The sequence below is a fragment of the Stegodyphus dumicola genome, chromosome 1 (assembly GCF_044657685.1).
Source record: "Stegodyphus dumicola isolate Sdum_Otavi_A_Nest chromosome 1, ASM4465768v1".
Lineage (NCBI taxonomy): Eukaryota > Metazoa > Arthropoda > Arachnida > Araneae > Eresidae > Stegodyphus > Stegodyphus dumicola.
In genome coordinates, this window is record NC_140768.1 from 152923703 (window position 1) to 152951200 (window position 27498).

The 27498-nt window shown below is 33.2% G+C and overlaps 1 protein-coding gene across 1 annotated transcript in view; it reads left to right on the forward strand.

Annotated features, from left to right (window-relative positions):
* The window catches only part of LOC118201240 (neurexin 1-like), a 567570-nt gene that overhangs the window by 125990 nt on the left and 414082 nt on the right, over positions 1-27498 (forward strand). Inside the window, exons 2-3 of the mRNA XM_085822212.1 lie at positions 10837-11264; positions 19940-20127. Of these exons, the coding sequence (XP_085678338.1) occupies positions 10890-11264; positions 19940-20127 (563 nt within the window). The 5' untranslated portion in view covers positions 10837-10889. The remainder of the gene's footprint in view (positions 1-10836; positions 11265-19939; positions 20128-27498) is intronic.

Sequence of the window (27498 nt, forward strand, 5' to 3'; positions counted from 1 at the left end):
ATTTTATGATTTTTGAAAGCCTATGAACTCAGAAACTAAGATTTCCCGGGTGCTTGCACCAGGCTAGAGTTCATGATTCCTGATTCTGATTTTGAAGCGAAGAGTAAGAGGAGAAAGAGTGGCGGGGCTTGAACCCCCGGGGATCTTGCTCTCGCGAGCGGCGTATACCAGCGAGCAGCGGATATGATTTTCTCTCGGCTTTTAGCTGGCGAGAATTTGCGTTGGCATAAGGCGTAGAGCTCAGCGTAGAACTCCGATTCTCTTGTTCCAAGAATTGAAATGCAGATTCTCGTTGTGATCCTGATGTGGTGTTCCTGTTTTTTCCCGACTTTGACTTCCTAATTAGATTCTGTTCTAAAGTTGCCCTACGTTTTTGGTGGGTTTCGAGGCTCCCAGAATGAAAGAGACTCGTGTAGGATCCGTCTAAGGTGTGCGATGCTGTTTATTCTGCCTGTGTCAGCTGCATCGATTTTTCATCCTTCCGTGCTCTGGAATTTATTTATTGTAAGGACAGCTTCAGTGGTGTTTCAACCAAGTCATCTTTAAAATTCGCAAGAAATGTCTAAGTCCATTAACGAGGATTTTGTGAATAAAGGACAGCAGGAATGCGCTCGAGTAAACTTTGGACGCTGAACGATCTGTAGAGCAGTCAAATCGCCTTATTAATCACTGTACGAAGGTATTCCCGAGTAATTGGAGTGTGCGGTATGGACTTCACCCCGTGAGTGATTTTTTTCCCTGTCTTTTCTATTTAAACTGTAACCGAGTAATGTTACTTATATTAATATACGTGTAAACGAAGTGAATAGAAGAATTAAATAATGAGTAGTTATATTAATGTACTTGAAAACGAAATGATTTGAAGATTTAAGTAATGACAAGTTATTTAAATATACCTGTAAACGAATGATTAGAAAATTGGTACAACCACCTTAATTGTGAGTTATGTAATGTTAAAAAAATTAGTACACCTACACTTAACATGAGTGTAAGATTTGAAATGATATATATGTTAATTTACATCTTAAGGTTAATTTGTAGGGGACTGATCAGTTTACCTAGTTATCATATGTTTGAATATTCTAGAAATTAATAAATGTGTTTGATATATATATATATGTTTCATTTGTATTATTGATTTAGTGTATAATTTACTGTGGTCTGTCATGTCCCTCCATTTGTTTGAGCCTGGAGGCTTTTAAGAAACATGGAGTTTTATTGAATTTAGGTTATTGATTTTTCCTTTGCATAGGTTACTTACAACGCGAACCTAGAAGTTGAATTGTACTACCACTATAGGAATGTTGATAAGAATGTCGATATGATATATGAATGTTATGAATCATGAATATGAATGTTTTATATTATATTTTTGAGTTAGTGTGTCCGGCACCATGAATCAAAGTTAAAAGTTTTAAAAAGATTAAAACCACCAAATTTTAAGATACTTAACAATTATGCGAGATACATACTAACGTCCATTTTATAATTGCAATACTTCCTTTACTTTGTACTAGGAAATAAAAATTCCTGGTCTACAACTGGATAGCATAACGAGAAACCTTCTCCAATTTTATATCAAAATATACTTTATTGTATTATAAAGAACAAACATAGAGAATCCCTTAGCCTAATCAAAAGCCCCTGACGTTATCCCTTATCAAGAATCCTCATTATTTTGTAACTCAAGCTTATGTTTCGCCACTTAGAAAGAACAAAGTCGAGAAGAAAAAATAAATAAAGATAAAAACAGAAAATTAAAACTTAACAAGGGTGAAAAAAACTTTCTTGGCGACCATTCTCCGGTATCCTAATCAGAATTCACTGTTTGACTTTGAAGTGCTAACAAGTTTGGTTACTATGGTTACCACGCAGACGTGGGATAGAACAAAAATACATTTTAAAAAATGGCGCTCGTGGTCGAAGAGTTAAAGTACACAAATTTCGATAAAGAACGTCTAATTTTTGGTCGTTCTTTATTGAGTAACTTTTTTTTTCTTTCCCTAGAGGGAGTAATAATTTATTGGAGATTGTATTTGCTCTGAAAGTTAGCCCGAGGCTAGATATTCAAGATGCATTAAGAACAGCTTTTGTAAGATAATGATGTTTTTCTTATTAGCGGTGGTGATATATCGAATACTGAAGTTTTACAAGCTTGCGTGAAAGTCTTTAAGCCTTGTTCCAATTAGGTTTAATTGAAGAGGAATTTTGAAAGCGATAATGAATGGAAAAATATGTGCATGTATTTGACATGCAGCATAATGTTTCTTATTGCAGAATTTTGTTCACGACGTGACTAAAAATTTTTATTATATTATAAGGAGAATATGTTTTCCCTTTTTAAAAATATCTGATGTAAATAAAACATGACTTCTTTGTACGGCCAATTAAATTACACATATTTTTTTAGCTGCATTTCATTTAAACTTATTTCGGCAAGGCAAAAATGCATAAAACTCAAAAGATCCTCTTTGAAAATTGTAAAATACAGAAAATTCTAAAACACCAAATTCGGTCAACCGGCAGAAAGACAAAAATTTCGACGTACAAACATTTAAAGTTAACTTCTGGTCCAACTGGCAAAAAGACATGGCAGATGGTGCACCAGATAATTCACTATACTACTAAGAGCTTCAGACGTAAACAAATAACTTCCAGTAAGTCTAGCGACACTTAAACATTAAAATTGTTGATAATTCTACAACTATTGCATGCAGATGAACTAAAGGCATAAAAACCTTAACCGAAACATAATTTAATTATCTTTTAAAGTAAAAATTGTACAATTTACCAATATATAAGAATGAAGAAACTTAGCTCACTGAGCCGGGTAACAGTGGGGGTGTATATATATCTATAAATTATCTATTGCAACAAAAAATGGAGATGCACAATTAGATGCTATGACAGTCGTATATGCAAGATTTTAATGTTCTACGTCTATTCGTTTTTAAGTTAGAGGTACATACATACGAAAAGAAGTCACGGAAGAAAATTCTTCCGAATCCAATTTGAATGGATCACAGTCCGTCTTTGAATCAAAAATATCGTTGAAACATCGTTCAAAAAACATTAAAATTAAATCAAGTTTAAAACATCGTTCAAATGGATTCGAGAGCGGTCGAAATAGAAATTGTCGATGAAATATGATACCCGAAATTTTTCACGATTGCAATATTTTTTTTTGACTTCGTACAAGGATGTAAAAATAAACAAACTATAAAGAAAATTTATATTATTTGCAATCAATATGTATATTAAAAATACATTGCAACAATTATTTCAACTGGTAAAAGTTGTGAAGAATGCATTTTAACTTGTTTTATAAACATTTTTATGGATTCGCGATCGTTTGTTTTTATTGAAATTGAAACTAATCTAAAATTAAAACACTGTTCTGTCATCATTTTACATGTAAACACAACATTTTTCAGAAATGTAAGAGTGGATAAATATTTAACAAGCATTTAATGCTAATATTTAAATAATTGCTTAAAATTACAGAAATCGAAAACAGTCGTGATGGGAATTAATATCTCGAGCTTTCTCAAGGAGTTCCTTGAAATTAAAAGTTTTCGGAAACAATTTTTGGAAGATTTAGCCATCATTGAAAAAACGCATTTTTATAACCATTTCTATTCTAAATCCTGTTACATAATTAAAAGGTGCATAAAGTGATCTTGCTGTGTAAGAATTCGAAATTTTTAAGATGGATGTGGGTGAAACGCGGAAGCAGACTTAGTTTAAATTTTGATACCTTGTGTACATTTTCTTAAAAATGGTTCTTAGCTTGAAATTTTGTCTTTTTCAAATCTACAAGAGAGATACGACTGCTCGCATTTGTTTTCGGACACTTGTATTTTTGAATATATTTGCATGGATATCGTACTAACTATTGAAACATTGACTTCAATTTTTACTTCCTTGTACGAATTAAAAAGGAAGTACTGTAACCCCGAAAACTTCGGGTATCATATTTCAACGAAAATATCCATTTTGACCGCTATGAAATGCAATTTAACGATGTTTTTGCGTGACATCTGTACGTAAGGGCAGAATAAAGGTCTCTTATCCCTCCCAAAAAAAAATTATAAAACTGATTTAAAATGAATTCTGAAGTGATTTTTTCGTGGCGTCTGTACGTACGTATGTATGTATGCATGTACGTATGTATGTATGTATGTACGTATAACAAAATAAAGGACTCCTTTTCCCCAAAAAAGTTATAAAACTGATTTAAAATACATTCAGTGGAGATTTTTCTCGTGACGTCTGTACATACGTGCATATCTCAAAAACGAGTAGCCTCAGTACGTCGAAATTTTGTATATAAGTTATAACATGTTATAACATGTAAATGTGCACTTCCTAGCTTGGCTGCAATCGTCAGCGCCGAAAGTATATACATATATATATAAACTCTGTTACTCGGCTTAGTGAGTTCATTTTCTTTATTCTTATATGTTTGCAAATTTTGCATGTTTCGCTTTAAAAATGATTGAATTAAGATGTTCTGGTTAAAAGTTTTATGCCTTTAGTTAACCTGCATGCAATAATTGAGGAATTATCAACAATTTAAAAGTTATTTAAGTGCGGCGAAGCCTAATTTTTGATTACCATAGCAGCCATATTTGTTTACATTTGAAACTTAGCAGCATAGTGGATTTGTCGCCAATATAGAGAAACTAAGCTTCGCCCAACGTCTAATAAAAGTAATGTCTCCTTTTATTATTGCGAATTAAATTATGCTTAATTCATTCTGGAATAATCGTTTAAGTTATTAGCTTGTTTTTGCATAGATACTGTAATTTTAACTTTTAAAAATTGTTTTAGCTGTACTTGATGTTTTATGTTTTTCTATATCTTTCAATTTTTAATAAAAATATTTTGAAATTTTATGTATTTTTGCCTTGCCGCGAAGTGAGAACAGAATTAATTAGCAGCGCATGCGCATTAGGTAAGCGGCGCTGAATTGTCTGTGAAAACTGTTTCTTTTTTATTTGTTTAATTTCTTTAATACATCGTTTTAAATTTATTATGGTATTTGAATAGAACTTGTGGTAATTCTTCAGATGATATAATATTTTGTGCACTCTGAGTTATAAAATGAATGACACATAACGCTGTTAAATGAACCTAGCCCCGAAGTGTCGCTATGGTAAAGAAATATAGTGAACTTGAAATATTGCATTTATTCTATCATGTTTTTTGCGCTATCGGCGAAGTAGATTTAATTCAAAATTCGTTAACTGTTAATTCAATATGTTTAAATGAAAGGCATGAAAATTGGATATAATTTAATATTCCCTTATAAGGAAGTCATGTGGTGTACACATCAGATTTTGTTTTTCTAACGCATTATTTTTTTCTGTTTTAAGCTTCGCTTCTTACAAAATTTGTACTCGATATCTTATCAGGTCAAAGTTTAAAATTCGGTGGCAAAATTGAGCCCACAAAGAAACACAACGAGTGAACTAAATTGAAAGATATAAATTTTACTGCTAAGCTGACTAAACTTTCTTTTGTAATTGCAACTGTAATTAGCCTCAGAAAATATGATGCGGACACCACATGGTTTCCTTGTACGGAATATTAAATTATACGCATTTTTTCCTGCATTTCATTTAAACTTGTTTCCTCGAAATTCATCTGAGATATATTCTCATTCAATTAATTCAGGTCTTACTTCGCGGCAAGGCAAAAATACATAAAACTCAAAATATCTTCATTAAAAATTGAAAAATATAGAAAAACATAAAAGACCAAATGCAGTTAAAACAATTAAAAAAAACATTTACAATAAAAATTAGAGTTTGTACGCAAAAAAAAAAAAAAAAAAAAAAAAAGCAATTCGGCCAACAGGCAAGGAGGCGGATTTTTCGGTGCTCAAAACTGAAAATTTACTTTTGTTCCCACTTCGTAAGAAGACACTGAAGCTGCAGCAGCTGACTTAATTCACTATTCTCCTAAGTTTCAAATGAAAACGAATATGGCTGCTAGGGTAAAAATAAATTAGGCGTAGCCGCACTTAAACGACTTATAAATTGTGCATAATTTTACAAATATTGCGTGCAGATTAACTATAGGCATAAAAACCTGAACCGGAAGGTAAGAATAATTCAGTCATTTTGAAAGCAAAAAATGCGCAATTTACCAACACATAAGATTCAAAATAACTGAGTTTACCAAGCCGAGTAACAGTGGGTATATATATATAATTATAAGCTTTTTGGTGAGGCCAATTGCAACCAAAGAGGAAGGTGCACAACTACACATTATACCAGTCCTATATACAAAATTTCAACGTTCTCAGGCTATTCGTTTTTGAGTTATGCGAGATACATACATACATTCACACATATGTACGTACGTAGGTACAGATGTCATGAAAAAAAAAATCTCTTCTGAATCCATTTTAAATTAATTTTATAAACCGTTTGGGGAAAAAAGAATCTTTTATTTTGTTATTACGCACAGATATCACGCAAAAACATCGTTAAATTGTATATTTTACTTGAAATATGATACCCGGAAATAATCGTGATTACAATCCTTCCTTTACTTCGTACAAGAAAGCTCTTCTTTTGAAAGTGGACTAACACGTTGACCAATACGTTGCATTGCAATCGAATGTTTTCGATTCGATCGAATAATCTTCATTACTTAAAGAGTTTTTCGCACCCAAACTAGAGAATAATCAATATAAGAAATTTGGAAACTTCTCTACAAATTCTTTACGACCACTTGGGAAATCTTCGCATTACCCAAATACACTTAAGTACACAGATGAAAAGCCATTGCTTTAAAAGCTTTCACTTCTACACCATTTGAGACGATTTACCAATTGGTTTGGAAGGGCCTTTTAACTTTTCTCACTTTGTCATCGTAATTCCAATGAAACATTTCTTCCAAATAACACGCGGATTAAAGTTTAGAAACTCTTTGTCAAAAGAATTTATTTTTCCCAAGCGGATGAGAGAAGTCACAATCATTAATCTTTAACATACGGACTTTCAAACATGATTGCAGTTAAACTCTTATTTTTAAAACGACTAATGTTGTTTACTTGTAGACATATTAGCTTAATATCACAAGTTACATTGTAACAAATTTAAAGACATTCTTTTCCTTCTGTTAAGTTTTTATGTTTTATATATATATATATATATATATATATATATATATATATATATATATTATGTCTTATATATATGTTATTTTATGTCTTAAATATATATATATATATTAATTCACTGTCTCGTGTTTTTAGAGGGAACTTTTCTCTCTAGTCCGAACCCACTTACTAAAAATTAATTATTCTTTGTCAGTTTTCAAGTTTATATCACCAAATCGGAATCCACTAATAGAGAGGCTAGAATTCGTAAGCCAAATGAAACGTTTCCAAGCCATCTAATATGATAACTCTTACAGGCTGCAACAATCGGAGAATGATGCTACAACAGCGTTTGGTTTAGAAAAATCGCTGACATTACAGTGAAGTTTAACTAATATTGCAAGTAAATTAAAAAAAATCGGAAAGGTTTCAAATTTTAACTGTCACCCAGAAGGATTTGTTAAGGCTCTTTTACGCTCTCGTTTAGCTCGCTGTCTACCAGTCTGTTGTTACATTCGCTCCTACTAACTCATTTTTGTTGTTTTTTTAGTTTTATTATTAAGCATCATTTTCTCCGCACTTACGCCATACAGAACTCAACAGCAAAATTGCAAAAATCATAAAAGAAGCATAACAATATACGTACGTTTAGAATTACCGATGCAGAGTTAAGCGTCGGCATACATTTTTTTTCCAATCTTTTCTGGGTTCATCATATCAACGCTCAGTTTTTTTTACTGAAATCGCTTTAAAAACTTTTTTGTTTCTTCATTGGTAACGTTTTGTACATTTACTTTATTTATTAAATATCACGTACTTTTGGCACTTACGCCACATGAAATTAGTTTCAACAGCAAAATAATAAAATAATTAAAAGTAGCATATCTTTAGAATTTCTGAGTGACAATCTCACGTGCTAAAGATAAATATGCTTTATTCCCTGTAGTATTTTCATTGCTACATCTGAAATCATTGAGTTTGTAAATAAAATCTTTTTAAAGTTTTACAAAAAATGAAATAGATAATAAAACAAATTCAAAATTCAAAATTTGGTTTTCCAGGTGCCTGCATTCGGGTGGAGGACTACGTTATTCAAAGTTTTATGGCTCTAGCACCATCGTTTTTCCCACAATGCGAGATAATTGCAGACATGCGAGAATCACGTGTATTTACATGTTTCTCGGATTAGGAAAAAAGAACGGTATCTAGAGCCATCCAATACGGTACTTATGCCCATTTTGGGCTAAAACATTGTGAATTTAAAGTTAAAACTTTGTTATATTTGTAATTGCCTGTGTCATAGAACTAATATTTCCAGTATTACATTTATAAATGTTTGTATTGTTTTATGAAATTAATTAATTTTAACTTTTTGCGTAATTTTTGTTCAAGTGTTTCGATCGACAATCGGTTTTCACAGTTTTTTGACCCACATTCAGATTTTAGCCATTTTTTGTTCAGATATGATAATTTCTGGGAATTTCTTTTGTCTATTTGAAAAAAATTGAATTAATCAAATTGGATTGAATTTCATTGAAATATACGAAAGGAGCGAAACACGATCACATCAATATAATTACTGGAGTTTTTTTTTTTTTTTTTATTTTTTTTTTATCGAGAAGAGCTAATTCCTCTAAGAAAGTCATCCCTTTAGTCTTTTTCCATTGAATTCTGCTACAATTAAATTATTTTTAGTCCAAAGGCTCAATTGGCCCTGCAGGACTATTAATTTTGTTTTGGCATTTAACGTTGATTCACTATAACTGTCGGTTCAGTTTCCAAAATAGTTGCCACCAGATATTAGAGCCTTCTGTTATATTTAAAGAAATTAAATAAATAATGAAGAATCTCCATAAATGTATGTATGTTTCTCTCACTGTGATAAAACAGCAGTACCTAGAACCATCGAATTTTGAATAACATACGTTTCCACCCAAATATGGGTATCTGGAAGCCCGAATTTAGAATTTGAAATTCGTTTTATTATCGTTTTCATATTTTGTAACACTTCGACGAATATTTGATTAACAAACTCAATGATTTCAAAGCGAGAAATGGCAACGTTGTACAGAAAAAACATTTTAATCTCAAGCTTGGGAGACTGTGTATCGGGAATTCTAAAGACAGGCTCATTTTAAAATTATTCTGCGATATTGCTGTTGAATTGAATTTTATGTGCGAAGAACATGATATTTAATAAATGAATGTAATGCACAATACGTTAAAGAAACGCCCTTTTGGGCGTAATGTAATGTGCTTTCAGATTTTGTTTTTTGTTACATTTTAAATTTTTCCAGATAAATTCACAATTTTGACTAAGTTCTTGATTACAATAAATTAAACCATTCATTTTCTGAGGATTTCTTCTTTATTAGCCAAAAAGAACGTTAGTTTCGAATGGAATATTTGTTTAGAAACGGCATTTTGTGTTGAATCACTGTAAACGGCGTAACAGATTTCAAAGTTTTGCCACCAAATATTATCACGATCTAATTATATTTAAATAAACTAAATAATGAGGAATCTGCATGAATGTATGAATCGTACAGTTTGTTGATCATCAAAAGACAAATAAATATATTCGGTTTCCCGAATGGCAACCCAGTTCTTTTATATCCCCAAGTTTTCTGATTAAATCTGGAAATAGAAATATTTGCGAAGTGGTAACACAAAGCTTTTGAATCTCTGCGTTTTTAATCGAACGTTCATTAAATTAACTATGTAATTAAATGTATGTAAAGTGCAGTATCTCATGAATTTTGAGAAATCTCACGTAAATAATGATCTTTCTCTTGTTCGAAGTGTGCCAAATTTCATTAAGTTCCGAATAAAACTGTAGATATGTATGAACGCTAAACAAATGGACACTCTTCTTTACTTATACAGATAATAAAGATGAAATTAAGGCCCTAACGAAAAATCACATATTTACAAATCACATTTACAAAATGTTTCACATTTTACAAAATTTATTTTTTTAAATTAAAAATTGCAGAAATGTATGCAATAAAAACGAAATTAGAAATAACGAACTAGCCGAAATTTTGATGGCGTAGAAGTGTTGATCCATAATGAATAGAAAATTGGAGGCGAAGGCAGATTAAATCTTCATTTTTTTATTTCAGCAAACACGTTGAGGCCACAGTGAAATTGGCGCATTAATTGTGCCTATTCCGAAAAGTTTACATTTTAGATAAATTTGCAGTAAGATATAAGGAGCGGACAGACAACAGTCCAGCTAGACCAAAGTGTAGAAAGCCAAGTGCGTAATGTTCAGGATGAAATCTTTATTCAGACTGAGTTAGTTTAGATTTGCCAGAATCAACGAAATTTTATATATGCATTTTGATTGGATAGTTAATATTTCTGTAAAATTACTATTGGCTGCTTGAGTTTTAGTTCCATTTACATGACCAGAATTATGTAAGAGTCATATGACATGGATTAATCTAGAAATGACGCAGTCCAGAGAGAGGTTACTATTTTTAGAATTGAGAAGGGAAATTTACCTTGCTAATTTTATCTTTTACATATTTTTTATTTTTCTTACACGTATATCCGCGCCATTTAAAATACTTTCGTGATTGGTAGTATATGTTTACCATTAACGGTGCGAAAATAAAGGCAGGGTAAGGAATATTGTGGACGTAGTTTGTAGTAAAAACTAACAGTTGATTATACGGGTCTTGAAACTTAATAGCTTTTGTCCCTTCCTTTTGCAGAATGCTGGTGATCGACCTCACAGACCTTCGCTGCTAAATTCCGTTTACCCAGAATGGACTGGAGGCGCTTTCGTTGCAAGATCTTGCCTTTTTGTTTTGTTTGGAAGCCTCAGAGCCTGTTGCTGCAGTTGTTCCTCGTCCACCAGCTGTCGAACATCTTCTCGGACGCCTTCATCCTAGATGGCTCCCCTACTTCCTTTGCGCAATTCCCGAGGTGGCACGCTGGTCTCAACGGCACTCTTTCCTTGAGGTTCCGGACCCGGGAACCCAACGGACTCCTCCTGTACACCGACGATGGCAGCACCTTCGATTTCTTCGAGGTGAAGCTCGTCGAAGGGAATGCGAGGTTGAGGTTCAACCTTGGCGGTGGCGCTGCCATCATCTCTGCTGGGAAGAATCTGCATGACAGTCAATGGCACACATTGAAGGTAAGTTATATATTGCAATATATTTCATACTTAGAAAAGCGTCGTAGAATAAAAAACTGCCAGAAATCCCCCCTTCAATGGAGGGCTCCAGTCGTTTATAGGCGTGGACCACTACTAAGGCAGGTAGTCTCTTTAATGTGGAGGCACGTAATAGGTGGGCCACTGTTGTCTCCTATGAAGGGGACGGACAAATTACAGTCCATGACTTCTCCGGAATATCGAACCCGGGCATCTTTAAGAAACTTTTCTCAGTGAAATCTGAACACAAGACAGCATAGATACACCCAATGTCATAAAAAACGTACGCACCAAGAAAAATTTGCCAGAATCAACGAAATTTTATATATGTAAGTGCAGCGTTTATGGTGACCAGCCAAAAGCCCACTGGGCGAAAGCGAACTCCACACAAGCCCACAAAAAAACCCACACTGTGATAATTGCCCACGCGATAAAAACCAACACTAACGAAAGCGCACGTTGATAAAATCTCACGCAGATAAAAGGCCATATTGATATTAGCCGTTGCTGATAAAAACCCATACTGACAAGAATAACACCGATGTACACATGCTACGTTGACATTAATATTTCCTCCCGTTTTTCATACAGAGCAGATTCATGAAAAAAGATAAAATAAAGAATATGTTAATAAATTAATCAATAAAAAATAAAATAATGATAATTAAAAAAACTGAAAGTTTTCAGATTTTATATTACGCCCAAAGAGACCCTTTTTTTTAACATTTTGTCCGTTTCCTTTATTTATAAATATCATGTTCTTCTCACTTAAACATAAAATTCAATTTAACAGCAATATCACAGAAAATTAAAAAAGAGCTTATTTTTAGAATTTCTGATACACAGTCTCGCTCGTTGGAGATAAAAATGTTTTTTGTTTCCGTACAGTGTTGCTATTGCTCGCTCTGAAATGGTTAATTAAAATTTACAAAATATGAAATCGATAATAAAACAAATTCCAAATTTGGGCTTCCAGATGCCCATATTCGCAGTAAGATTATGTCATTCAAAATTGGATGGCTCTAGATACCGTTGTTTTATCATAATGTGAGAAACATACATACATTTATGTAGGGTTTACTTTCAAAATACTCACGGATAGCACTGATATTGCATTGTTATATGCTTTTATTTTACTAATAAGAAATAGATAAAAGTAATAAAAGGTAAGTAAAGTAAAAATTAATATTGCAGGGAATGTCCTGATCAGTCCACACAAGATTCATGTAATGATGAGCAATTCACACACACTATTAGTTCCACCGGCGTTGATAGAATACGTTATCCTCTTAAGGGGTGTTGGAACAACAAAATCTTCAAAAAATTGTGATTTCGAATTTTTGCATTTTAAAATTCTCTACACTTTTATCTTTCTAAACACCATTCTTTAATGTCTATGAAAATTAGAACTGTAAAAAAAATCTAGTTTTAATATGTCATCGACTGCTTTGATCAATGAGGATTTTTGCATTAAAACGCGTTTTTCTCCAAACGTGATTTTTTTATACTTGATGTGCCTTTTCTCAGGAACTACTGCTTACAGGTTTCTAAATTTTTTATCGCTTATTTATTAGGTTTCCTAATATTTACTGAAATGAGCTTTTTGTGATAAATTTAGAATAAAAAATTTAAAAGTTTTTTGTGTGAGAAAAGTGCTAAATTTCACTATGCCTAACAAAATATTCTGTAAATTACTCTAAAATTCAAAATGTTTCAAAAGCTGATTTCAGTATAATCAGATAGGTATATTTTAATCACACAAAAAATTTGAAGCGTGTGTCTACAGCAGATTTTGAGAAAAGGTACATCGAAAATGGCCAATTTAACATAGGATTTAACATAACAATTTAACATAGGGGATTTCTGATACCCCTTAACATCCACAGCTAGCGTTAAATAATATGATAGGCTTGGCTTAAGGATCAAAGGCACTTAAACACGAAAGAAGACCGTCTGTCTCCTTCAACTCTTGAGGACAAGCAAGCCATCCGCTTGCATCTGCTACTCTCCACTTTCTTCCACGTCTGGACGCTATCTGGCCTTGTCTTAACTGCTCCGCTCTGCGCTAAGCTGGGATGACGTCACCTCTCTCGTTATTCTAATTCAACATTGGTCGTCGATGATCTCCACATTTATGCAGATTCTTCATTACTTAATATCTTCAAATATAATATAGGGCGATAATATTTGGTGGCAGCAGTGTGAAAAGTGAAAATTCAGAGTGATCCGACGCAAAATCGCGGAACGAAAACAATTGTCCCTCAGAGACTCTCCTCCCTTTGGACTAAAAAAAAGTATTTATTTGAATATTTGTGGTAACAGTAGTTTTTTGTTAGAAAAATAAAATAATATCGTCGATCCATATAATCTTCGCTTGCATTTTAATAAATAAATTCTAAAGAACTTAATTTGTAAATTCCATTATTACTTCAGTCTTTACTAATTCCTTATATATGGCGCAGCCGATATCTAAAAATAAATAAATAACAGAAAATAGTAGTTGGAATTCTTTCGCAAAAACTTCTAAATAGTGCGTCGAGTCGCCATTTCTTCTTCAATGGTTTCTGATGAACTCTATAGAATTTGGTTACGAATATTTATGAAGAAGTTTTCATCTTTCGTTTAAGTCTGATCCGAGTTAAGACCGTTTTAGTAATTATTACAATATTATTGTTTTTCTTAAAATTTTCAAATGTAACATTTCTTTGATAAATAATACTCACTCACTTCGCTCCTAAAAACTTTGTGAACAAACAGAATGTCAACAGTCATAAATACTGTTTTGATTTCTTTAGGGGAGCAACCTCTTTGTCATTTTAGCTGTCGAATAGTTTTATCTAGAACTATCGAAACGAAAACGGAATTGCGCTTCAGAAAACTTTCGTTTAAAGGAAATAAAAATGATTTAATCTCACGCATTGTGGAGGATAACATTAAAAGAGTTTCAGATATATCTTTAGATGAATTAATTACTTTTCGTACGCAATCGCCAAATAACGATGGCAATAATTTCGAAGAAACACCTTCTGATGAAATTATTGAAGCAAACTGAAATATTAACAAACCAAGTATAAGTTTTAATTAATTGTCCCCATCCATAGATCGAGATAATTCAGATGTCTAATAATCAAAAATGTTAATGCGTCTAATAATGAAGATTATGTCTGCAAAATTGACAAAAAATGTTTCAACAATGAATAAAAAAATTTTACCTTTATTATTAATATTATTTTAGCTTTATTATTGTTATTTTACCTTTATTAGTAAACATCATTTTCTTTGCGATTACACCATTTATAATTCAGGAACAAAATTACAAATATTTTTAAAAACATCATACCAATATACGTTTAGAATTTCTATTGCAGCGTTAAGTGTGGACATAAATTTTATTGTGTTTTTCAGTCTCTTCTCAGTTTTTCATATCAACATTCAGTTTTAGTACTAAGACGGCTTCGTAAATTTTTTTGTCTTTTTATTAATGTTCTGTATGTTTACTTTATTTATCAAATATAACGTTCATGGCTTTTACGCCGCCTAAAATTCGATTCAACGGCAAAATCACAAAATATGTAAAAACAGCATATCTTTAGAATTTCAGATAGATAGACTCGCGCTGGAGATGATTTTTTTTTCGTACAGTGTTGCCAATGCCCTCTTTCAAATCGCTGAGTTTGTTAATCAAGAATTCGTTAATTACAAAATGCAAAATAGATAATGACACAAATTCGAAATCCAAAAATTGGGCTTTTAGTTGCCCATCTCGGGTGGCGAACTACATTATTCAAAATTTGGTGGCTGTCGGTATCGTAGTTTTTCACAGTGGGAGAGAAATGCATACATTCCTGCAGATTCTTCGTTATTTAATATCTTTAAGTATAATACAGAGCGATAATATTTGGTAGCAACAATTTGAAATAATTTGAAAAGTGATAAGCCGTTTATAATGATTCAACACAAAATGCCGGATCCAGATTAGTAGCCCATTCCGGGCTAATGTCCCTTTTGTCTTGCATGTAATAACGAACTAAATAAGCTAGTCATGCATGTTTTATTATTTGCCCACTTGCTCAGATTGCCTACGGAGTGAATAGAGAAAAATCGTTATTTTTCACAACTGGCTGTTTACCAAAACAATTTTCCCGAAATCTATCTTTACGGTTTAAAAAGGTAACCGTTAAAAGACTAGAACCAAGAATTTAATTAATCACTTTATGCGATCCAAATAAAGTCGTTCATATTATTTACCGCATAAACCACGTAAGACAGTCACGTGATGCATTTTATTTCTTTTAATCAGTTTCTATCATAAGACCCATTAAGTATTCTACTGTTGCCAGCGGCTGAGAACTTGATTTTCGAAATATTCATTTACATTCTGGTGTTGAACTACTCAGGAGAATAAATAATCTATTTTAAAATAAAATGTCCGCAGATTTTAAGCTGTTGTGTAACAAATTCCTGAAGAATGAGATTGTACAGTTTAGGAAACAAATCACATCCTTCCGTTTCATTAAGATGCTTAACCAGCTCCAGTTTTACACAACATGTTATGGTAAAAAGTATCTGATGTGGACATCAACTGACTTCCTTGTACGGCCTATTAAATTACATATATTTTCACCTGAGTTTCATTTAAACTTTTTTCATCGAATTTAGATATATATCTCATTTCAGTCTCACTTCGTGGCAAGGCAAAAATACATAAAAACTCAGAACATCTTCATTAGAAAATTGTGAAATACAGAAAACGCTAATACACCATATACATTTAAAAAGTTAAAACACCATTTTGACAATTGAAATTACAGCTTTTACGCAAAAATAAGCAACCTCGTTAGGCCTAGCATGACTTAAAATTTCAAATTGTGGATAATTCTAGAACTATTGCGTACTGATTAACTAAACACATAAAAACCTTAACCGAAACATGAGGTTATATCTCGTACCGAACGGGATGAGATGCAAAATGAGAAGCCCGAATTTTCAATTTCGAGTTGTTTTTTTCTTTATTTATTCTTTATGTTAATTTAGTTAAATCTTCATTAAGAAACTCAGTGCTTTAAAAGAAATGCGTTTCTATTACCCGAAGAGAAATTATTTTCATCTGCCAGGTGCCAGTATATTGCCATTTGGCAAGGAGTACAATATTTGATTTTTCTTTCCAATTTAATCTACCTGTTATTAATTACCAAAGAAAGCAATTTAATGAAATAAATGCAGTTCTTTATCTGTATTATTATTAACTAACGGAAAAACCCGATGCCAGTAAAGTTAGATTGAGAATAGTGTATCTAACAACAGAGAGAACCATACCGCTGTAATCCTTCTCTAATAAGATGAAAAAAAATACGATTCAGAGTCATACATTCAGTCTGATGAAGTCAGTCATGATGATTTTCAGTCTGATGCGATATGGACCCGCATAAAAGGTTTCCATAGAAAAATAAACTAATTCTCTTTCATTATATAAGCAACAATGGCACAAATGTTTTAGTGATTTTCGTCTTTCTAATCAGATGGTCATAAGACCTCAAGTTCCATCTAATGTTTCACCTATATTCAAATTTAGTCGATTCAATGTGGCAAAACATTTTTCATGATTGATCGGAAATCAATAACGTGAACAAACAAACACACATTCTTCTTATACATAGATTTCGTAAAACTCAAAAATGTTTGATTAACAGACTCTACGATTTCAAAGCGAACAGTAGCAACACTTTTCAATATAGATCATTTTTATCTCCAACAAGCGAGACTGTTGCCACTTGGAAAAATGAGTGTTTTCTGAATTTTTAATTACTATCTCGGCTGATTAAAATCGTACGAAGATGCGAACAGTCGAAATGGCTTTCCACAAATTTTTAGAATTGGGAATAATGTATTTAATGTTTGGCAATGCTATTTTTATTTCATTTTAAAACTTAGAACCTTTTTATTAACAAATGCGAGCAGTGGCAACATTTCTTGAAATAAAGCAGATTTTCATGTCCAGTGTGCGTGGAGTGGAGACTCCACCACTCGGAAAAAATTATTTTAATTAATGTCTCTGATTTTAGCAAGATTTCGTTTTGAAAAAACTGGACGTTGAATTTTTCCAAGACCCAGAAAAGAACTATATAAAGCTTGGTGACGATAGCAATAGTAGTGATGGAGTTATTAGCGAGCAAACACACACACACAGACTTTCTTGTTTATATATATAGATTACTATGTGGATTCGCGAAGTTGCACTAAGTGGACTCATCGTTATGTGCTTTTTCTGTTTTATGACTAACCGCTCGCGTAGCCAGCCGCGTTATATAATTATTGCAAAAAAGAAAATATACACAGAGATTGTGAGACAAGTGAAGAACTGCGTTTAGTACATTCCAGTCTCTAAATTTTCTGTTCATGGACGGAGAGGTTAAGTTTCGAGTCTAAATTACGTACCTTACGTTTCCCTGAATGGTAACACACGAGGGACATAGAAAAAATATTTAATTTTGGCAATGGCAGCATATTCATTTTAAATCTCAAACTTTATTGATTACTAAAACATACATACCTTGCGCTTTGCCGAATAGCAACATATTTCTCTTTCTTTCTTTCTTTTTTTTTTTTTTTTTGTTATCTATTTCATATTTTGTAAAACTTTACTGACTTTTGATTGAATCTGAACAAACTCAACGATTTGAAAGCAAACAGTTTCAACACTGTAAGGAATGAAACATTTTTATTTCCAGCGCGCGAGACTGTTTATAGGAAGTTACAAAGATATGCTGCTTTTAAATATATTATGATTTTGCCTCTGTGGCGTAAGTGCGAAGAACGTGATATTTAACAAATACAGTTGACACCCGAAACGTTGGTAATTAAAAGGCAAAAATATTTTGTAAGTTATCATACTAAGAGAACTGAACACTGATATTATAAACTATGAAAACAATGAAAAAAGCAGAGAAATGTATCCGGGCACTTAACACTTCATCGGGAAATCTAAACGTTGTCCCTGTTAATTTTTTTTTTTTTTTGTAATTTTGCTGTTGAATTGTATATGGCGTTAAGTTCTATGAAAAGGGTGATTACTAATAAAGAAGTTAAAAGGCAATAAATAAATAATTAAACAAATCTGAAAGCTTTCAGATTGAAACTTTTTACATTACGCCCAAAGACTCGTTTTTTTAACTTTTTGTGTGTTATTTTTATTTATTAAATATCATATTCTTCGCACTTAAACCAGGAAATTCAGTTCAACAGCAATATCGCAAAATAATTTTAAAAGGAGCCTATCTTTAGGATTTTCGATACCCAGTCTCAACGCGATAGAGATAAAAATGTTCCCCCCCCCCAATACAGTATTGCCATTGCTCGATTTGAAATTGTTGAGTTTGTTAATCAAAAATTCGTTGAAGTGTTATAAAATATGAAATCGATAATAAAACAAATTTCCAATTCAAATTTGGGCTTCCATATGCCCGTATTCTATGGAAGATTACGTTATTCAAATTTTGATGGCTCTAGGTACTGTTGTGTTATCACAATGCGAGAAATATACATACGTTCATGCACATTCTTCATTATTTAATTTCTTTAAACATAATATAGAACGGTAATACTTGGTGGCAAAAATTTGAAAAGTAATTCGCCGTTTATAGTTTCCAAAGTTTATAGTGAAAAATTTTATAATGATTATTTATAATTATTTTTTCAAAATTTATAATGACTATTGAAAATAATCATTCAGGGCAAATTGCTTCTTTGGACTAAAAAACACCTTCGCGCATAAAATATCCGTGCTTCAAGATGCACCCGATGTTACTGTGAATGGAACGCTTTGAAATCTTTGAGTTTGTTAATAAAAAATTCGTTAATGTTATACAAAATATGAAATAGAAAACAAAACGAATTCCAAATTCGTTATTCCAGATGCCCATATTCGAGTGGAGGACAAGATTATTCAAAATTTGATGTTCCGTTTTTTTTTCACAATGCGAGAAGCATACATACATACATTTTTTCGTTTTTAATTTCTTTAAATATAATATTTTGTGGCAACAATTTGAAAAGTAATTCAGACAATTATAGCGAACCAACGCAAAATGCCAAAATGAAATTAATAACCCATGTGGGCTAACGCCCTTTGGGTTAAAAAAAATGGGTAAGTAGGAGTGAGTGTAACCAAAGACTAGTAGACTGCGAGCTCAGCGAGTGCGCAAAAAACCTTAACAAACCCTTCTGCGCTACCCTTAAGATCTAAGACCTTTCAGACATTTTTTTCTAAATCGCTGAGTTTATGAAACAAAATTTCAATAATTTCGCTCGAAATAGAAATTAGTAAGCAAGAGATGGGAAGTTCTAAATTCTGATATGCAGGTTTAGGTACAGGAAGATACGTGTTCATTATTTGATGTCTCTAGGTGCAACAGATTTCCCTCATACGACGAGCATGCATATATACATATGTGATATATATACATACATGCATATATGCATACATGCGCATGAGCATGCATATATACATGCAGATTCTTCGTTGCTTGATGTTAATCATTTTAGGTAGCTGGTTACGGAAAAAGCTAATGCAGCGAAAAGTAATTTATGTTAAAATTTATTGACAGAAAGCATATATCTTTTTCCACAGTACAGTCATGTCCATTTCCTTTCGTCCGCAGATCACCCGTAATGCAGAAGAGACTATACTGACTGTCGACGATGATGTCCAAAAACGCCTCACCGCCGGTCCCGACTACCTCTTCGGCAACGCTACCACGAACGGGGCGGTCTTCATCGGAGGTTTGCCTCAGTGGTACGGGTCCAAGCTTTCCCTCCTCGCACTTCCTTCGGCTTTCTATGAACCCAGGTAAGTGTTGTCAATACCATATTTAAAATATCATCTACTGTATTTGCCGGCGTATAAGACGCACTTTTTTCTTTGAAAATAGATCTGAAAAACGGGATGCGTCTTATACGTCGATACTTAGTTTTTGATACATTTCTGGAAATTTCCTCTGTTCGGAGTTATGCGATTTTTTTCTTGTTTCCTTGCGTAGTTTGGGAACATCACGTAGGGTTCAGTGAGTGCGCATGCGCTGTCACCGACGATCACAGCTGGGTTCGTTTAAACTTTCCAATTTTTGTGAACGACTTCTAAGTGTGTGAAATTTCTACTGTTTAATTTTCTTGTTCAGCTCGTAGGATATGCCATGTAATGTGAAGTGGACTTTATCTTGGTTCAGGAACCTTACTGTCGCCAAAACAGGGTAGCAGAACTGCCATTAGCATGGAAGGTCATACAGTCCGATGACAACGAGAACCCAAGAGTCGCAACGATCTGCTGCCGGCAAAAACGGGTTCCCAACATAATATTCCTCTCTAGAGACACTGTCACTATAGCTGTAGAAACTGTAGACCCCTCAGTATTTATATTACCAACATTTAAATCCCGCCAAAAGCTGATATTATGGAAGCTCTAGAGATCCAGCAAGGATTACTCAGAAGGTATCCTTCAGCACAACATTTGCTGCCTGGAGATTACAAAGCACATGCCGAGACGTGGGGATACTCTAACACGGATTTAAGAGGATATGAAGTCGAAGACTTCATTGCAAGTAATGACCTGATCCTTCAAAACATTCTAAATAGTCCCCCGACTTCCGAGACTATTCGTGGGAAGGGCTGACCAGACCTTACTATTTCAACCGCCACAACGGCGTCGAAAATTTCCAAATGGACAGTGCAAGATGTCCCGTCTGTCTCCGACTATAAGTACGTCACCTATAGTATCGGCCATAACCATGCCAAGTTCTCAATAAAATGTTATAAGCTGAAAAGAGGCAGTCTCTTAAAATTCACCAACCACCTTGCACGAATGGAATGCGAATTAAAAGACTGCCATACAGTTTCCAAGCTGGACTATTTTACAACGTAGCTAATCGCAAACCTACAGAACCTGTGCAATAGGATCTTCTTTCTAAGAACTCCAAAAGTGCTACGTCGTCCGAACTGGTGGTCGAAAGACCTCAGAACACAGCGCAGTCGAACGAGGGCCTTGATGAGAAGAATGAAAGCTGAGCACAACCAGGAGAGACAAGGCAGGCACTAAGTGTTGCCTACAAACAGGCATTGGCTATCTATAACAAAAATGTACTAAAGGCCAAACTAGAAAACTGGCGTAATTTTTGCACTAATACGGAAGTGTATGGTACTTTACATAAAATCGCATCTAATAAAGTGTTCAAACCAGCCCAGCATAGGGAATACGTGTACTCAGCAAATTCCACTTCCAATTCGATGGAAGCGACACTCACAGCTATCTTGGAAGCAGTATTTCCAGAAGAGCAGCAGGATGAACTGGACCTTCAATCAGATCCAGCCTATTGCTTGTCCACTGATACACGCCTAATGATGTGCCCTTCACGCCATCTGAAGTAAACGCGGTGATTAACATTCTTTCAAGGCGAAAGGGCTCGGGGCAGGACTCTTTGGATTATAACATCATCCGAGCTGTCCATAAAGCCAAGTCAAGCTTCCTGGTCAATTACTTCAGCAGACTTTTAGATCTGCAACACTTCCCTAGAGCCTTTAAGACGGAACAGGTTATTCTGTTCTCAAAGCCTGGTAAGGATCAAAATGACCCTGCTTCGTTCAGGCCGATCTGCCTTCTCCCGGCTCTGGGGAAGGTTTACGAAAAGATAGCGGTAATGCGCTTGAAGTATCCCTTAACTGATTGTTAAAATCAGTGGCACAATATCTGAGACCCAGTTTGGATTTCGGGAAAATGCCCTACGTTAAATGCCCTAGACATTATTCAATATCAAGTAAGATGAATTAAAAGCAACAAAAGCCATGCAGCCGTTCTTAGTCTGGATTTACAATGCTCATTCGATTCTTTGTGGTGGCCCCTCATAATAGAGCCCGTATTCCTAATAATCTCCTGAAGGTTTTCATCAGCTACCTAAGCAACCGCACCTACGTTGTGGTCCACAATGGAGGGATAATCACTCGGAAGCAGACTCGGATCATGTGCTGATCCAGACCTTTGGAATGTTACTTTCAATTCTATACTTAAAGCTCCATCACACACACGAGCTCTGGCATTTGCTGATGACGCCACGGTTATTGTTCAAGGGCATAGCAGAGACATTTGGTGTTTTGGCAACAGAGAGAAGATTTTAAAGAAAAGCTTATCCTTACATTTACTAATTGGCTAATAATAAGTTTAACTTTAGAGATATATATACACTGAGCTTTTAAGTAAAATATATTAAAAAAACTGGAAATGTTTCAATCAAATTTTAAAATACGCTTTCTCAGTTTCTCTTTTTCGATAAATTTTCTAATTGAAAGGATTTGTATTAAGTTCTGAAACTTACATAAATATGAATTAAATTTGCTAATTTTTTTTTACTGTATGTTTAGTATCTATTTAATGAAAGAAAGGGGGATTTTTGCAATGTGTTGAAAAGGGAAAATATTATAAATGGAAATGTAATGAATATCATGATATTTCCAAATTTTCCATATATGAACATGCTTCTTTATTCATCAGGCATAAATCCATTAACTGCAAAAATCCATCCTTAAAGATAGTAAGAACATTCTAATGAACATTGGGACAAAACCATCGAAAACTGCAGAAAAAAATATATTAATTGCGTCTTCCTTTTTTTTTTTTTTTTTTCAAAAATCTTAAATTTAAAAAAAACACTACCATAAATTCATTTTTTCTTCTTAAAATCATTTTGTCTAACAAAAATATTTAATAATATTCTTAAAAATATACGCATGAAAGTTCTTATAAAATCATTCAAAAAATGAAGTCACATTAAATCAAAATTGAAAAATTGATTTTTAGAAGTTAAATGATCTCTTATCACACTTTAGCAGCGAAACTTGTCTCAGGTATATTTCTTCCAATTTTTTTACTCATTTCGTTTTAGTTTTATCCTTGTTGCCTCTTAAAAATAAACATAATCAGCTTTCAAAAGCATTATTCTTTTGTACGGCGTCTTAATTTTTTTAGAACATTTTCCGGCTTGTACATTGCGCAACTTTTTCTGAATTTCATACTAAACAAAATTAATTTCAGAATAACAATTAAAATAAGCTTTTTCATTTTTTAAAGTTAATATTGTTTCCGTCTGAAATTCGAATTTTTAATAAAATATTATGCTTCTAGTTTATAAAGCGTTTTAAGATGTAGCAAAAAGTTTCATTATAATGAAGAACATTGTTGACAACTTTTGCAATTAACTCAAAACTTGTTACTTCCTTAAACGAAGTAAAAGAAGTATTGTAATCGCGAAAGATCTCGGGTATCTTATCTCAACGAAAATATCCTGTCCAATCCATTTGAACGATGTTTTTGGGTGACGTCTTTATGTAGGGAAAGAATAAAGGACTCTTTTTCCCAAAATGGATTTAAAATGGATTCAGAAGATAGTTTTTCGGGATGTCTGTACATATGTATGTATCTCGTTAGCCTCACACCGTTGAAATTTTGTATGTGGAATTGCTATAAAACGTACTTGTGTACCTCTCTTTTTTGGTTGCAATCGGTTGCATCGAAAGTATATATATATATATGAAATGTAATTTCTCATACATTATTTGTTTTGTGCAGCCGGGGCAACAGGAATGAGACAAATTTTGGAATATAAAGTGGTAGGTTTATTTTAGCATCCATATCACAAGCGTTGTTTTCGTACCTTGAGTAAAAGCCCTATTTATACATATGTGTGCGTCACGAGGCTCATCCAATCAGCAATATTAATTGAAATCACGAGGTGACGCTATCTTCTCATCAGGAGTGTTCTTAAGGACTTTATGTAATATGACAGATTTATGAGTTTGGCGATTTGGCGGGCGCCAACAGGTTAATATATTTTATACTAAAGAAAGGATTTCGCCAAAATTTAGGAACAGGGATGCAATTTAGGTAGAGAATCGCCAACACATTATTAAGCAGTATTATTAGAATTTAATTTAATCAATTGATTTAAAAAATATCCTTACAAATTATCCCCCCCCATCTGAAAATGCTTGCAGTCGCGGCCGTCGACCCAAGACAGTCCAGATAGTGAGAAAATTTAGTTATTAGGAAATTAAGTGAGTAGGAAAACTGATTGGATTTACCTCAAGGCACACAAAATGTTTACATAAAGTATGACATAAAATATTTGAATATAATTAATACAGTATATAAAATATAATAAATAATTAATGAAATTATAATATAATAACTAAGTGCAGAACAAATAAAGCACTAACATATTGCTGGTTAGATACGCGGCAATAGGAAATAGTAATATAACTGAATTTGTAAGTTTATATCTTAGGGCATGCCATTCACAGTTTGTGTATCAGTCCGTACAATCATTAGAGTTGTCATTCAGGCTCATCTTCAGTCTTTTACTGGTCTTTGGAGATCTCCGGATCATTTAATTAGCGCTAGAATTATGGATTAGCATTGGCACTGAAAACATTTGAGTTTTTATGTCACGATACTAGAGCTCTTATACTCTTGTTCAAAATACACATTTTGCTAGGTTTTTACTATATTTTGTCACTCTATTTTTCTCTTATTAATGATAACAAAACAAAATTTATCTTCCAACATCTATACCACTTTTTTGTACACGATGCTGCAGAAACATAAAATGAAATTCAGAAGTTTCAACAACTGAAATTTAACTTTTTCAAATGTTGCTACAATTTATAACACAAACATAGGAAAACATGAGCTCAAGGAAATGTGAGGGTATAGTACTCTACTTGTAGTATAGCCTCAATTGAGTGTTTCCCACACGGAAAGTGCATTGAACCTGAAACTCAAGTTTGAAGGAGCCCAGTAAAAGAAAAGGGCAGACAAACTTTTCAGACACTGAGAGATAAATCAACTATTAAGGGTGACAACAGGATGAAAACTAAAAGAAGGGTTATGGATAGTTTATTGATTTATAAATTTTGATTTATTCATGATGTAATTTAAAGTTCTCGGGTGGATAATAGAACCTTAATTTTGACGCATGTACAATCTCAGTTGGTTTCTTCGTATGAAAATTTTCCATGTCGATTTCATAATTAACTTCAGATAATTTATTCATAATCCGATAAGGGCCTGAATAGGGTGAAGTCAATTTTCTAGTATTTGGGTATTCAAATTCCTCGTAAAGGACAAAATCTCCAGGTTGAAATTTAGATTCTACAAATCTGATGTCATATCTAGTTTTATTCTTTCGGTGGTATTCGATAGTTCTTTTCTTTGCTAAAGCCCTTGCTTCATTTAAGGAAGGGTATTTATTTTGATCAATTGGAGATTCAAAAGGGAGGTTACCAAATAGTAAGTATGCTGGGGTGAACTTAGTTACCGTATGAGGGGAGTTGTTATATTCGATAACAACTTGCTCTAGCACTTTAGTCCATGGTACTTTTTTAGAAGAAGAATTTACTTTACATTTTAGTCGGCTTACTATTGATTGATTTACTCTTTCTACTTTACCATTTGTCTGGGGATGGTGAGATGAAGTTAAAAGTTGTTTAACATTATGCTTTTTAAGAAAGTTTTTGAATCTAGAGGAAGTGAAGGCTGCATTCCAGAATTTTTTCGGGGACTTTTATTTGAAATATTTGTTTTAGACAATTGGCATAGGTTTCTGAAGTTACACATTTAGAGGGAAAAGCCCAGATATATCTTGTTGCATGGTCAATAACTATATGTAAATATTTTTTGTAGAATTATAATAATTAAATCCTCCCACAGTGTCAATAGAGAGACATTCGAAAGGTTTGTCGGTTGGGGGTACGTCTTGCATAAGACCAAATTTTTTCTGTTTTTTCTTTTTATTAAGTTGACAAGTATGACAATGTTTAACAAAATTTCCGATATCTTCGCTAATAATATTGAGGGGTGATTAAGTTAAGCATAATCTGAACTCCCGGGTGACCAAAATTTTCATGGGTTTTATTCAACAATTTTAATCTTAAAGATTTAGGTACTACAATTTTATAAAAATTCTTTTTCTTAATTACCATCATATCATTTATCTCTTGGTAATTTTTTCCGCAGACATTATCAGTTTTTTGTTGTTGGATTATTTCATTTCTATCAAGTAAATGTACATAATGTTGGAGGTGCTGTGAAACAGGATGTCTAGAAAGCATGTCAGCTTCAATATTGGTAGAGCCCTTCTGATACTTTACTTCATAATTGAACATACTTAGTTTGAGTGACCAACGGAAGAGTCTACCTTTTAAATTTTTAACATTTTTGAGCCAAACGAGAGTCGCATGGTCCGTATGTATAACAAATTTTTGTCCATGCACATAGTAATAGAATTTGTCTAGAGCATCTACTATGGCCAAACATTCTAACTCAGTAATCGTATAATTTTTCTCATAATTTCTTAAAGTTCGGGAATGATATGATACAGGTGGAAGGACATCATTTTCATCTGGTTGTTTCAAAACAGCTCCAACAGCAGTTTGAGAAGCGTCAACAAAAATATGACATGGCCTACTGGAATCATACAATTGTAAAACAGGTTTGGAAATCAGTATTCTTTTCATTTCGTCGAAAGCTTTTTGACATTGGTCATCCCATTCCCACTTGACATCTTTTTACAAGAGTCTGTTTAATGGAGCTCTAATAGTTGCATAATTCGGAATGAATCTATGATATACATTCACACTTCCAAAAACTCTTTGTAACTCTTTGGTGTTACTGGGGTTTTTAAGTTTCTTAATAACTTCTATATTATGGTTATCGGGAATTATTCTACCTTTTTTTATTTCATAGCCAAGAAATGTGATCTGATCTCTGGCGAACACACATTTGTTTCGATTCAATTTAATATGCTCCTCTTTAAACACCTCAAATAAAAATTTTAAATGTTCTAAATGTTCCTTCTCAGAGGAAGAGTAAACAATTATATCATCAAAGTAACTGCAAGCGAAATTAATTTTATTTTTTGTTAATATTCGTCTAATTGTTCTGTTAAAAATTGCAGGAGCATTTTTGAAACCAAAAGGGAGTCTTAACCATTCGAATAATCCAAAATTCGTGCAAAAAGCTAATTTCTCAGTATCTGTAGGGCGAATCGGGATATGCCAGAAACCAGATCTCAAATCAGTTGTAGAAAATACTTTTGCTTTACTTAATTTGTCTAACATAGTGTCAATGCGAGGAAGAGGGTTTGCATCTGTTTTAGCCAGGGAATTCAATTTTCGATAA